Raw genomic sequence first — 15,101 nt, forward strand, 5'->3', positions numbered from 1 at the left:
CTGCCGTCTATGGGGTCGCACAGAGTCTGACACGACTGAAGTGACTTAGCAGCAGCAGCAGCAGGACACAAGGAGGGCTTCCCAGATGGGCTAGTGGTAAAGAACCCGCCTGCCAGTGCAGGAGACAAAGGAGACGAGGGTTCAATCCCTGGGTCAGGAAGGTCCCCTGGGGGATGGAATGACAACCCATTCCAGTATTCTTGCCTGGAGAATCCCACGGACAGAAGAGCCTGGAGGGCCACAGTCCATGGGGTTGCAAAGAGTCGGACACAACTGAGTGACTGACACTTTCACTTTCTTTCAGGAGACAAGAAAACATTAATAGAACCTCCTGCAGTAGTTTGGTTATAGCAAAAAAAGGTAAAAGGATGGATTTTGATGCTCTGGTTTGCTAAAGAGCATAGAAGAGGAAAAACATGTACTTCCTTAGGTGACTTTTGGTCTTGTTTTCAACAATTCAATTGCTTTAATTAGATTATTTTTAGCAAGTCTTCATTTTTGGAGTGGTTTGTTATGTACTACTACTACTAAGTCACTTCAGTCGTGTCCGACTCTGTGCAACCCCATGGATTGCAGCCTACCAGGCTTCTCCATCCATGGGATTCTCCAGGCAAGAACACTGGAGTGGGTTGCCATTTCCTTCTCCAATGCATGAAAGTGAAAAGTGAAAGTGAAGTCACTCAGTCGTGTCCGACTCTTGGCGACCCCATGGACTGCAGCCTACCAGGCTCCTCCATCCATGGGATTTTCCAAGCAAGAGTACTGGAGTGGGGTGCCATTGCCTTTTCCCTGTTTGTTATGTAGCAACTGATAAAGAGCCATTCCCTTTAGTAGGATTAGGTGTGTTGTTGATATATGTGTTGAGTCTAATTGTCATTTAAAATCACTTCAAAAAGTATGATTCTGGATGGAAGGGGAGTTACTGCTTACGCAGAGAGGCAAAGACAGGGTGGCAGGGTTCCCTTTTGTACCAGGAAAGCAAATGTTCATCTTTGAAGACATGACTGTAGTTCCATGTTTCACATTTTCTTGCAAAGTGACAACCAAGTGCTTTATGTTCACACAGAGAGGAAACTGCTCTGTTTTATACTATGATTAAGCAAAAGGGCTGCCTAGCACAGGCTGAGCAGTGCCTCTGCAGGCGAGAGAAATCGCCAGATACCTCAGAAGAAATGAAAGCAATTACCCGCCAGGAGGGATACGCTGCACAGGACTGCCTCGTGGTTCTGTGTCATAATTTATTTGGCAGTCTTTTTTCTTAGTGTCACACAAGATTATGGTATCATAAAATCAGTGGAGTTTTCAGTTTGACAAAATAGAGCATCATTTGTGTAGAGATCTCCCCCAGTAGACCACCAGCCACACGAAGGGACCTTGGCTTTTTTGGCACAGGGCAGAGAAGGTGGGTGTGTGACTGAGCAGTCACAGCGGACCCAGCAGCCAGAATGTCACTGGAGGAGTCACAACCTTCACACCCATTTCTCCTTAGGTGACTTTTTAAGAGACCAAGACCATCTAGTAAACGATTTCCATGAAACTCTAAGAAGGCAAATCAAAATATCACTTATTAAATGTTTAATGTTCACTATTGTGCTTTTATGGCCAGAATATAGTTTTCAGCTCATTTCACGTCCTGCTTTGATCCATGCATAATCATGTTCAATGTACTTTTACCCCTGTTACATGAGTTGGAATGTAATTTACCATTTTAAATGTTCCCTGAGGCTTAGCACCACTGTTTCCTTGCTATTACAATGCCTTGTTAGTTACGTCCGGTTTGTTTGCCAATGCATCACCTAATTCTAGTATTGTTTCTGTGGGATGGTTTCCAGGGATACAGGGTAACAAGAATTAGGAACTACTAGCATCATACTTAGCAGCAGCAGCAGAATCTTATGATGTTTATCAATCTTCATTAAGGAGTTGTAAACCAGAGAGAAACTGATGGTGTTTCCTCCTCTTATGGCTTGGGAAAAGATGGTTTCTTGAAAAGCACACTGAACGGTAGTTTCAAAAATGCCTTCTGTCCCTGCTCTGTCAGTGGCCCTCTCCTCTGGGTGACCTTGGACTGGTCACTTCTTCCTTCTGGAACTGGAACTACAATGTCTCCCTGTGAAGTGAAGAGACTGAACTAACAGTCTCTAAGTGTTCTTCCAGCTTTAACAGACTGGTATTCAAACCTTAGCTCTTTGCCTGGCAAAGTTTTCAAGAAACTATATAGCTGATGTCATAACAACCTCTGCCTTTATCATTTCTCAAATTTGAGTGAAGCTCCTGAGAAATGGAAAGGGGGCCCAAGGCCAGCAGGAGGGAGGGAACCACAACTGCTGCCTCCTTTGGGAAGTCCTCTCTGCCCCCTTGGCATTTTGTTCTGCCCTCCATCGTGGCACTCCCACCCAGTGTTGTGAATGCAGGTTCACATCTGCGTCTCTCTAATTAGACTCTGAATGGCCAAGGGCACAGACTGTGTCCTGGGCGCTTAGGAGATATGAATGAGTGAGAAGCAATCATCCTTTTAAAAAGTGAATCGAAGAATTCTGGGGAGTTCCTCTGATAAATAACTGTGCCATCATAATTAACCATTAAGAAATACTCTCAAATTTTTTAAAGCTAGTGTGTCTAGCGATGTCCCAGGAGCCAAGTGGATTCCCACAAGGTGTTTACTTCCTTCTTTTCAAAACTTTAAGTGACATTAAACAAAGTGGGGGCTTCCCTCGTAGCTCAGTTGGTAAAGAATCTGCCTGTAATGCAGGACACCTGGGTTCAATTCCTGGGTCGGGAAGATCCCCTGGAGAAGAAAATGGCAACCCACTCCAGTATTCTTGCCTGGAGAAACCCATGGACAGAGGAGCCTGGCAGGCTACAGTCCTTGGGGTCTCAAGAGTCAGATACGACTTAGCAACTAAACCACAAACAAAGTGGAAGATTGCCTATAAAAATAGAAGTTTCTGGATTTTCTAAAAAATACCAAAGGCTCTGTCCAGTCTGGGCCTACATTTCAGCTGGGCCACCACTGGCCTGGTTACAATTTGTGCAAATTAGAAAAAGGTGCCCCTTCCGCTAGGCAGGTCAAGCCCTGCATCAGGGCATGTGGTGTGGTGAGGGGAGTGTGGGCTGCCCACTACCCTCCTAATACCCCCGTGACCCAAAGTGCTCCTTAGCCTTGGTCTGTTCTGCCTCAGCCACCTGGAGCCGAGTGGCTGCTGCCTTGTTTGAAAAGGCATGCGCTCTCCATGTCTCACTGCTGTAGACTCTGCAGAGAGCACTAGAGTGTGTGTGATTGAAGCTCATGAAAACCGTGACTTATGTGATTTCACACAATTTTAAAAATTAGGTTCCACATGAGTCTCTGTCAGGCAGTCTTTGGGGAACCATATAACTGAGTAGAGGCATTTATCTAAACTTGACTCTCTCACTGTCTGGAGCGAGGCACTGTATATAATATATTTGAGTGATGACTTGTGAAATCATAATCAGGGTCAAAGGTTTTCAAGGGTAGTAAAACAAAAACATTTATCTTACCTCTCCTGTCGGATATTTAAAGCTCTACATTTGAGAGTCCCAGGTCCTCTAATGATGAATGATGTATCTTTAGTTAGTACTTACCTACTTACCACCACGAATGCTGTTTACCTTGTATATTTTGTCAGGTTTCTCTCTGACATCGTTGCCAGGTTCTAACAGTCCTTACAGGGCTCTAAGATCAAGTGAGTTCAGGAAAGAAAAGGTGTTCCTTTCTTCACACCCATGCTAATTCCATTCTTAGCTTAGGTATGGTATCTACGTTCAGTTTTGAGAACAGTTGACAATAAGGAGAAAGTCTTGCGGTGTGTAGCTGCCTATGTGGTCAAAATTCAGTGTCTCGGGCAATAGGAGGAGGGCTTGGTAGAGTAGTCTGACCCGAGTTTTAATCCAACCGTTGCCGCTTACTTACTGGATTGTCTTGAAAGTTATCACATCTCTGGATCTTGATTTTACTCATCTCTAAAATGGGGGTAAATGTTCCTAACCCACAGGACAATTTGGAAAAAGTCAATGAGAAAACTTTTCTTAAAAAGGTCTCAACAAATAGTAGTTGTTTTTCTTCTCCTCTTTAAATCCATCTCCTTTTCCCCAACTTCAATAGTAATATCAAAATGTATTCCACTTTTCTTTATCCTCTTGGAGCTAAGACATACCCTGTCCCTCAGTGATATAAGGGTCATAACATATAGACTTACATTCAGACTAAGGTATATACTATCATATACTATATTATATTCATATACTATATTCAGTATATTCATGCTATATTCAGACTATCATATACTAAGGTATAAAGTACCTGATAGCAAAGAATTGTTTGTGAGATTGCTGTACATAAGACGTTGCACAAGATACACTTTGGCAAAGGACTCTGGTTCTTCTCTAGAAGGGTTAATAGTTTGAGGGCCAGTGGAAAACTCTAAAGCATGATCTCAGCTAGTGATAAAGAACCCACCTGCCAATGCAGGAGACATAAGAGATGTAGATTTGATCCCTGGCTCAGGAAGATCCCCTGGAGGAGGGCATGGCAACCCACTCCAGTATTCTTGCCTGGATTAGCCCATGGACAGAGGAGACTGGAAGGCTACAGACCACGGGGTCGCAAAGAGTTGGACATGACTTAAGTGACTTAGCACAGCACACACTCAGGCTAAGTGTATGCAGCTGATGAGATGGAAAGCTGATCTCAGAGCCTGTCCTGGGGCCAGGAAGGATAAAGGGGAAGGGAAGGCTGCGTGCCAGGAGAAGAGGGGAAGAGCACAGGAAAAGCTGCCGAGGGCTTCAGGAAATCCAGGGGGCGTCTGTCTTCAGTGAGTTCTGGCATCGAGACCAGTGTTGTTCGGCTTGAACCTGCAGTGCAGATTAGGACAGGGGACTGAACAGCCCGTCAGGGAGTCAGAGTTTGAGAACATTTGCTGCTGGCAGTTACTCAAAGCCCAGCCAACAGGGCCTAATAGTGTATTCACTTCTCATTGTTTTTCAGTTATAAAATTTGTTTTCATTTTATAAAAATGTGCAGATATGGAAGGACTCAAAAACAAAAGTAAACATCATCCCAAATCTTATATCAACCATACATATCAACTCTTAACTTTTTCAGTGTTTTACTTCGTATACTATTAATTCATTTCACTCATGTACACATCCATTTTTCTTGACTGCTAAGTGTACATACAAGGTCTTTGGGGCTTGGTTTATATTTATTTTTTTTTGTTTTATAAAAATCAGGACCTGATTACTATGCCCTTATTTTGTAACTTGACATGTTTTCATGTACCAATGCCTCATAGACTTTTCCCATGTTGTTAAATATTTTATATAATTTTAAATAGTAGCATAACCTATTATTTGATTGTACCTAAACTCTATCACCTATATTAATAGTACCTACTTCATAAGGTGCTGTGAGGATTGACCTTTTTCTTTATAGGGGAGGAGCTCTAAAATAATAAAAATTTATTTTCTCACAGTTCCATAGGTCAGAAGTCTGAAATCAAGGTATTGGCAGGGCCATGTTCCCTCTGAAGGTGCTAGGGGAGTTTCTGTTCCTTGTCTCTTTCATATACTGGTGGCTTCAAGCATTCCTTGGGTGGAATACTACTCAGCCAGGAAAAAGATGAAATTGTGCCATTTGTGATAACACTGATGGACCTTGAGGGTATTTTGCTAAAATAAATTAGATGGAGAAAGACAAATGCTGTATGATTTGATCAAAATATAAATTAAATAATAAATAAATAGTATAATAAAGTTAATGAACAAACCAAACCAAACAGAAGCAAACAAGTAGATACTGAGAACAAAGTAGTAGCTACCAAAGAGGGGAGGGGCTGGGGTTGATTTTTATTTTAGAGCAATTAGAACATTGCCTGACACACAGTAAGCATTATACATATGTTTGCCACAATTTATAGTTGAAAATTTTTCAATATTAAAAGTGGTAGTAGTAATAGCCTGAGTGAAGTCCAGGAGTTGGTGATGGACAGGGAGGCCTGGCGTGCTTCGATTCATGGGGTTGCAAAGAGTCGGACACGACTGAGTGACTGATCTGATCTGATCTGATCTGAGTAATAGCCTTATTAATACATTTTTCTTAATCTGTGTTTATCATTCCTGTAGATGGTTTTAGATTTAAATACCAAACTATCTCCATAAAGTTGTACCAGGTTAAATTGTGTCAGATCTATATGAGCTTCCTATTTCTTTAACCCCTTGCCAACTCTGAATATTATATATATATTTGTCTTCACGTTGCCATTCTTTGGCATTGCCTTTCTTTGAGGATTGGAATGAAAATTGACGTTTTCCAGTCCTGTGGCCATTGCTGGGTTTTCCAAATTTGCTGGTATATTGAGTGCAGCACTTTCACAGCATCATCTTTTAGGATTTGAAATGAATCAACTGGAATTCCATCACCTCCACTAGCTTTGTTTGTAGTGATGCTTCCTAAGACCCACTTGACTCCACATTCCAGGATGTCTGGTTCTAGGTGAGAGATCACACCATCGTGGTTATCTGATCACACCATTCTTTGAGCCAAAGAATGCTCTAATTATTGCATAATTGCACTCATCTCACATGCTACCAAAGTAATGCTCAAAATTCTCCAAGCCAGGCATCAACAGTACGTAAACAATGAACTTCCAGATGTTCAAGCTGGTTTTAGAAAAGGCAGAGGAACCAGAAATCAAATTTCCAACATTTGCTGGATCATAGAAAAAGCAAGAGAGTTCCAGAAAAACATCTATTTCTGCTTTATTGACTATGCCAAAGCCTTTGACTGTGTGGATCACAACAAACTGTGGAAAACTCTTAAAGACATGGGAATACCAGACCTCCTGACCTGCCTCCTGAGAAAGCTGTATGCAGGTCAAGAAGCAACAGTTAGAACTAGACATGGAACAACAGACTGGTTCCAAATAGGAAAAGGAGTACATCAAGGCTGTATACTGTCACCCTGTTTATTCAACTTATTTGAAGAGTACATCATGAGAAACTCTAGACTGGATGAAGCACATGCTGGAATCAAGATTGCCAGGAGAAATATCAATAACCTCAGATATGCAGATGACACCACCCTTATGGCAGAAGGTGAAGAAGAATTAAGAGCTTCTTGATGAAAGTGAAAGAGAAGAGTGAAAAAGTTGGCTTAAAACTCAGCATTCAGAAAACTAAGATCATGGCATCTGGTCGCATCACTTCATGGCAAATAGATGGGGAAACAATGGAAACAGTGAGAGACTTTATTTTCTTGGGCTCCAAAATCACTGCAGATGGTAATTGCAGTCATGAAATTAGAAGACACTTACTCCTTGGAAGAAAAGTTGTGACCAACCTAGATAGCATATTCAAAAGCAGAGACATTACTTTGCCCACAGAGGCCCATCTAGTCAAAGGTATGGTCTTTCCAGTAGTCATGTATGAATGTGAGAGTTGGACTGTAAAGAAAATTGAGTGCCGAAGAATTGATGCTTTTGAACTGTGTTGTTGGAGAAGACTCTTGAGAGTCCCTTGGACTGCAAAGAGATCCAACCAGTCCATCCTAAAGGAAATCAGTCCTGAATATTCATTGGAAGGACTGATGCTGAAGCTGAAACTCCAATACTTTGGCCACCTGATGCAAAGAACTGACTCACTGGAAAAGACCCTGATGCTGGGAAAGATTGAAGGTGGGAGGAGAAGGGGCCGACAGAGGATGAGATGGTTGGATGGTATCACCAATTCAATGGACATGAGTTTGGGTAAGCTCCGGGAGTTGGTGATGGACAGGGAAGTCTGGCGAGCTGCAGTCCATGGGGTCACAAAGAGTAGGACACGACTGAGCGACTTGAACTGAACTGATGGATCTTCACCAAGTTGAGAGGCAAACAGATTCTTTGATTACCAGTGAGGTTCAATCTGTATTTGTCATTTGGAATTCCTTTTTATTAATTGCTGATATATAGCATTTCTTCATTTTCCTATTAGAGGTATTTATATTTTTACTATTGCTTTATGTAAATAAGATTAACTCTTTGCCACATATGATGCAGTTTTGCCTTGGTTTGCCATTTTCTTCTTAGTTTTATTCTTGGAGGCTTATTATTTTTATGTAATTATATATTCACTTGTATGTTATTTGTCTTTGTAGCTTAGAAAGGTATTTCTTATTGATCAGATAAAAATACTTTTACTTTCTTCTGGTTCTTTTATGGTTTTTACATTCAAATCTTTAACCTATCTGTGTTTATTTGATTGGGTGGTGTGGGGAAAGAGAAAATTTTATTTTCTTTTCCAAGTGCTACCAGTTGTACCCAAACCATTGTACCCACACCCAATTAATTTTAAATGTAACCTTTATAACCTGATAAATCCTTATATATGCCCACTTGGGTTTCATACACGAGTATATTTTTGTTAGGTTAATTCATTTCTGTTAAGTTTGCTAATTTTACAACTTATATTGTTTTAAGGCAATACAGGACATTGAAAAAGAATGGGCCAAACCCACAGAGGTGCAGAGGCAGAAATTAGAGGATCTCCAGAAAGAAGACAACCAAACAAAGGTGAATGAAATATTGCACCAAGAGAAATCTCTTGGAAGGGAGTTAGAGAAACATATTGGAATTCAGCTGTTTCTGTAATTTATAAACCCATCAAGCACTAAAAATGGGGCTTAAAAATGAGAATACCTTCATTGATTTTTCTTATTATAAAATTAATAAAGTCTTATTGTTTAAAGATTCTTAAAAATACAATATAGTGTGCATCCTTTGCCAAGTTAATTAATATAGACCCTCAACATTATTTTTAATGATGCAGAGTATTCCATTTTATGATTATGTTATCATTTAGCTAACCAATTTCCTATTATTGGAAGTCAGATTGTTTCCAGGATTTGCTTCTATAAATCACTGTGGCAGCGAGCACCACGAGGCCCAGGACTGAGTCCATCTAATTTATATAATACATACTCTGTGTTCCCAACACCTGGTATGGTTCCTGGCTGAAGGTCCCTGAACACAGCAGCCAACATTGTCTGTCTTGAATCCATGTTCTATTATTCTTCACATTATTTCTAAATGTTCATTTTTAAAACTTCCATAAAGACGGTACAGTACCAACGGACATACCCCCAAGAAGTATATGAGTCTGAAAAGTTATATTTTAACAGAAGAAATGGTCTTTGCTTCATTGTATTATCTTTTTTTTAAAAAACCTTTATATTTTACCAATGCTCCTCACCAAAGCACTGATTTTGAAGAAAATGCAAATAAAATTTAGGTAACTCATTTATACTTAGGTTGATATAGAAAGCCATCCTTCAAAGTCACCATATTTTTAGAATTTTATTGATGAGTTGCAAAAAAAAAAAAAGGGAAAAAGCATATACTGTCATGATTTAGTATTTTCCCCCTTGGTATACTGAGAATTTGGAGAAGGAAATGGCAACCCACTCCAGTATTCTTGCCTGGAGAATCTCAGGGACAGAGGAGCCTGGTGGGCTGCCGTCTATGGGGTCGCACAGAGTCGGACACGACTGAAGCAACTTAGCAGCAGCAGCAGCAGCATACTGAGAAATCTTCCCAGGTGGCTCAGATGGTAAAGAATCTTCCCTAGGTTGGGAAGATCCCCTCAAGAAAGGAATGGAAACCCATCCCAGTATTCTTGCCTGGAGATTCCCATGGACAGAGGAGCCTGGAGGGCTACAGTCCATAGGGTGGCAAAGAGTCTGACATGACTGAATGACTAACACTTTCCCACTTTCCCATTGGTATTCCATTACAGCTTTGTCTCAGAAATTTTGGAGTTCAATTTCTCTGAGTGTTTGCAAATTTTTATACTTACAGCTTTTATTTTGATGAATATCATGTTGCTATCGCTTTGGACACAGTTACCAATTCTAAGGACATTTCTGACCTATAAACTTCTTAGTTTAGTAAGAACGTTGTTTTTAACCATGCTGCTATGCTCTAACAAAATTTGTGTTTTTGCCATAGAACAAAGTTTATTTTCTATGGTTGAATGTTTTACATCATTTTACCATACTATTTTAATAGTGATCTTTAAAAACTCTCACTTTGAGTGCATGAATTTAGTCCTCTAAATTTTCTTTGCATTTTGTTTGAAGTCAATGCTTTAGTGGTTGGCTAAATATAAAGAATAAAAAAGATAACACAATGAAGGAGAGGCCATTTATTTTGTTAAAATATGTCTTATTTGTCAGACTCACGTGTACTGCTTCAGGACAGGGTATGGCTGAGGTGTTTTTTTTTTTTTTTCACTTGAAAAAAACTGAACCATTATTCAACTTAACAAATGATTTTTCTCTTGAAGCATCTAAGCATACTGTTATTAAAACCAATGTTATTTAAGTGTTTGTAAAAGTTCTCCTGCTAATGGAGTCAACACATTAACAACTTTTGCTTTACTTTGTGTGCATGTACAAGAAAACCTGGAATTGAAAATGAGTGAAATTAACTTAAAGGAGCAGTCATTTGGTCTAAATCAGAGAGAGACTGAACTTTGGTCCCTGGGCCACTGTTTGTGTAAATAAAGCTTTATTGGCACATAGCCACACTCACTCATGTGTGTATTGTCAAGTGGTGATTTTGTGCTAGAGCAGTAGAGGTGGGTACTGGCAGCAGTGCTCATATGCCCACAGAATTGAAGATGTTTACTCCACGGCTCTGCAGGTAAGTTTGCCAAAAGCTCATATACCTTCTGCAGTTCTACGTGTTAAATTATCTTTTTCAGGTACTTCTTAAGAGAACAAATTTCAGAAATTCCATGGTGGTTCCATGGTTAGGACTTGGCACTTTCACTGCCATGGCCTGGATTCAACCCCTGGTTGGGGAACTTAGGTCCTGCAAGCTGTGTGATGTGTCCAATAAGAAAACAAAACTTATTTTCAAGTAGATAATCCTTTTAAATTTCTGTCCTCTACTTTTCACACAGGCAGTAATATCAGTACTCCCCGCCCACCTCATTTTGAATGGCAGGTGCCAGCTAGCATTTTGAGCAAGTTACTTATTGATCACCAACTTCTTAGAGAAATGGAGGTTAACTTTCAATGAAAAACACTTTCACCTCTTTTAGAGCACTGCAGCCAAGAGTGTATTACAGTTTATTACAAATTTTTTGTGTTACCAAAGAGTAAAATAAACAATTAAGAATTTATACCATATAATACAAAAGAAGTTTTGTAGCAAGAGCCATGAAACTACTCTGAATGCTCAGTGGCAGGATTACTCAGCCCCTGTCCCCACCACACAGGTAACATCTACCCACCACCTGTCATTTCTGATGTCTCCCACTGACCCAAAGGGAGGTCCGGCAGCTGAACGCACCTCCTAAGTTGAATGCATGGGCCTCAGTGCAATGAGCTGATCCGACACGTGGCCAGGAGGGACAGGAGCCTGGAATCCTTCCGCCACCTGGTACCAAGAGTTGCCCGTCCCTCACGGCGTTTCTCTTTATCAGAGAGCGCTCATGTAGCCCTCAAAAGGGAGATGTAAGTTACCTTGCTTCAGGAAAGGATTGGGAAAGAGTCAGGTTGTCGCTGAGTGGCCTACTTTCTGATTTAACCATGTGGTGAGGTGTCAACTACCTTCTCTGAACACACATCTTCCACCCCGTCAGATAGGACCATGGCGTAGGCTGGAAGAACAAAGTGGAGGTCACTGAACTGATAGCAGGTTACTTGAAGGCAGTCGCCAATGATCACTTTGTCGAAAGGTCCTCAATAGACATTAGCAGGACAGGATGCCAGGACCACAGGTGTGACCTGCAGCTGTCCTCTGTTCTTCAGTAACAATAAAAGCAGAGGGAAAAGCTAAACCTTAAACATCACCAACATTCCATTGGCACTTTGGGGCCGTGAAACTCGACTTAGCAGACTCACTCTCGCCCTCACTTCATTGCCATTTCCAACACCTCCGTCTCTGACAGTGAATACCACCAGCATATAAAGCAGCCTGTAAAAATTTGATCTCAGCTTAGTTGTTTTTCTTTTTAAACACAGCATCTTAAACATTCACTTTTTGTTTATTCTGCTGCTCTAATCTACTGAGATAGAATCATAACTACTCATTTGATGACATCCTACTCTTTTCTTCCTTCATCGTTCACACACTGAATATTTTATTTCCACTATGTCTGAACCCTGTAAAAAGAGCAGGGACATGATGGTCAACGAGGAGGCACACACCCAGGAACTTGGGCAGCCCTGTCAGCACACGGGGCGTGGTCTTCATCTGCGTCACCTGGAAGAAGAAGGTGCTTTCACTGTGACTCCATTCCGGGTGTTGTGTTAGAATGGCAGTAGCTTCTGACATGAGATTTTTCATCCGCTTCAAGCAGTCTTTTGCTTCCTCCGTCCCCACCCCGCTTTGGAGCAGTTTTTGGAGCTCGCCCGGGAGGTCCAGCATTATGGGTACATGCGGCTGGAACCCTGCACCTGTGACCACCCAGAGCCCGGCTGCCAGGCCCTTCTTTCCGTCGGCAATAATGAGATCAGCTGCTGCATAACCCTGCCTGATAACCAGACCCAGGACGTCATTTTCCAGATGGACAGAGTGAAGTGCTGGCAGGTCACTTTCCTTGTGAGTATCTTGGCACCTTGCCTTTCCCATCATTTAAAGCCTTCATCCACGATTTTAAAAATCCTAGTGTTTTTGGATGACAGTGTTGGTATCAGGGAGACAGGTTTGCCATTTGAATCAGTACCTTGAGTGGACTGGCATCTAAGCCACAGTAAGCATCATAAAATCCCATGGACAGAGAAGCCTGGTGGGCTACAGTCCATGGCGTTGCAAAGAGTCGGACACCACTGAGCACGCACAAAGCATCACCTAGTGGTAAAACCTACCTGTTATCTGGGACAAGTGCCTCACTCTTGCTGTAGAGACACTCCTCTTCTCACCTTCCAACAGCAGACTTCTCTACTGCTTGAAGGGTATCTAAAGTAGTAACAACATGTAGAAATAATAGCTACCATTTACTGAACACTTAATATGTGCTCAGTACCAACAAGATCTCTATGCTTGGAAACTGGATGCTGCCCAGCAGAGCTGTTCCTTTTTTTTTTTTTTTAATAAAAAAATTAATTTATTTATTTTAATTGGGGATACTTTACAATATTGTGATGGTTTTTGCCATAGATCAACACTAATCAGCCACGGGTATACATGTGTCCCCGCATCTTGAACCCCCCTCCCGCCTCCCTCCCCACCCTATCCCTCTAGGTTGTCCCAGAGCACTAGCTTTGGGTGCCCTGCTTCATGCATCAAGCTTGCACTGGTCACGTATTTTACATATGGTGATATACATGTTTCAGTGCTACTCTTTCAGATCATCCCACCCTCGCCTTCTCCCACAGAGTCCAAAATTCTGTTTTTTACACCTGTGTCTCTTTTGCTCCCCTGCCTGTAGGATCGTCATTACCGTCTTTCTAAATTCCACATATATGCATTAATATACAGTATTTGTCTTTCTCTTTCTGACTTACTTCACTGTGTATAATAAGCTCTGGTTTCATCCACCTCATTAGAACTGACTCAAATGTGTTCTTTTTTTTTTATAGCTGAGTAATATTTCATTGTGTATATGTAACACAACTTTCTTATCCATTCATCTGCCAATGGACATCTAGGTTGCTTCCATGTCCTAGCTATTGTAAATAGTCCAGCAGAGCTATTCGTAAGGATCTCTGGCATCACACCTGCATTGCCATGTCCTTCCAAGAGAGAGCTTTCTGACCAGACTTACTGAGTGCTTACTTTGTACCAGCTATGCTAGGCAATGACACATACGCTATTTAATTCTTTTTTTTTTTTCATTAAGAGGAAAACAAAGGTCAATATTTATAAAAAGTAGCATTTCTTACTTAAGTTCTTAAATATAACCCAGTGAGCTAAGAGGCATTATCCCATTTACACAGGAAATGGAGATTAACTAGTAGAGAACAAACCCTACTAAAGCAACCATGACACCCAGCTACTAAATCCATGAAACCCATGGGGATTTTTTAGCTGGCTCAGTATTGTGAAAGTAGAGAGACAGGCCTGTCTGCAGCATTTGATACGTCAATCACGTCTTCCTTTTCACGACTCCCCCTGCTTCCTCCTCTAATTTTGTGGGCTGCCTTCCCTCTGACCACTCCTGAAATGCTGGTGTTTCCTGGGGTTCCATTTCTAGAATCTCTCCTCTACTTATCTCCTGAAGTCATTTTCCCAGATGACTGTCAACAGGTCCAGTATTTCCTACTGCATTCTTGACATCTTCGCCAAGTGATTCAGACACCTCAAGGTCATCCTTTCCCCAAACCGGACTCATCTTTTCCCATATGCCCAACCTAGGGTTCTTCCTCCTGTGTTCCTTATCTTGGTAAATAGGATTTCCACCACCACCCCTAGTTGCCAAATCAGCAATTTTGAAATTACCCCTAACTTTTCTCTTATCTTACATTTTTAACTGCTGATGCAGACAGACCTATCTGTTCTACGACACTGGTGGTGGTGATGGTGTTCAGTTGCTCAGTCATGTCCGACTCTTTGCAACCCCATGGACTGCAGCACACCAGGCTTCCCTGTCCTTCACCGTCTCCTGGAGTTTGCTCACATTCATGTCCACTGAGTCGATGATGCTATCCAACCATCTCATCCTCTGCCGGCCCCTTCTCCTTTTGCCTTCAATCTTTCCCAGAATCAGGGTCTTCTCCAGTGAGTCAGCTCTTCGCATCATCCTATGGCACTGCTGTCCTTCCAGATTCTCCTTTTCTCTCTGCCCTCATGTCTTGATCTCAACATTTGCTGCCTGGATGAAATCCCACAGCCTCCTAACCCTTCTCACTGCCTCACTCTTACCCTCTTGGGGTCAGAAGAATAAAACACATCATATGATTTCAGTCCCTTTAAACTATGGGAAGTTGTTTTGTGGCCAACGTTTGGTATATCTTGAAATGTTTGGTGTGCACTCAAGAAGAATGTATATGCTGCCACTGTTGACAATGCGTATGTTGCCCTAACTCTAACCCTATAAATATCAATTCGTCAAGTGGTTAATGACGTTCAAGTCTCCTCTATCCTTACACATTT

General features: G+C 41.5%; 1 protein-coding gene across 1 annotated transcript in view; it reads left to right on the top strand.

Moving 5' to 3' along the window:
- The window catches only part of SNX31 (sorting nexin 31), an 81,612-nt gene that overhangs the window by 47,424 nt on the left and 19,087 nt on the right, over window positions 1-15,101 (top strand). The window contains exons 9-10 of the mRNA XM_019973477.2: window positions 8,478-8,570; window positions 12,405-12,608. Coding sequence (XP_019829036.2) covers window positions 8,478-8,570; window positions 12,405-12,608 — 297 coding nt within the window. The remainder of the gene's footprint in view (window positions 1-8,477; window positions 8,571-12,404; window positions 12,609-15,101) is intronic.

This window comes from Bos indicus, chromosome 14 (assembly GCF_029378745.1).
Source record: "Bos indicus isolate NIAB-ARS_2022 breed Sahiwal x Tharparkar chromosome 14, NIAB-ARS_B.indTharparkar_mat_pri_1.0, whole genome shotgun sequence".
Lineage (NCBI taxonomy): Eukaryota > Metazoa > Chordata > Mammalia > Artiodactyla > Bovidae > Bos > Bos indicus.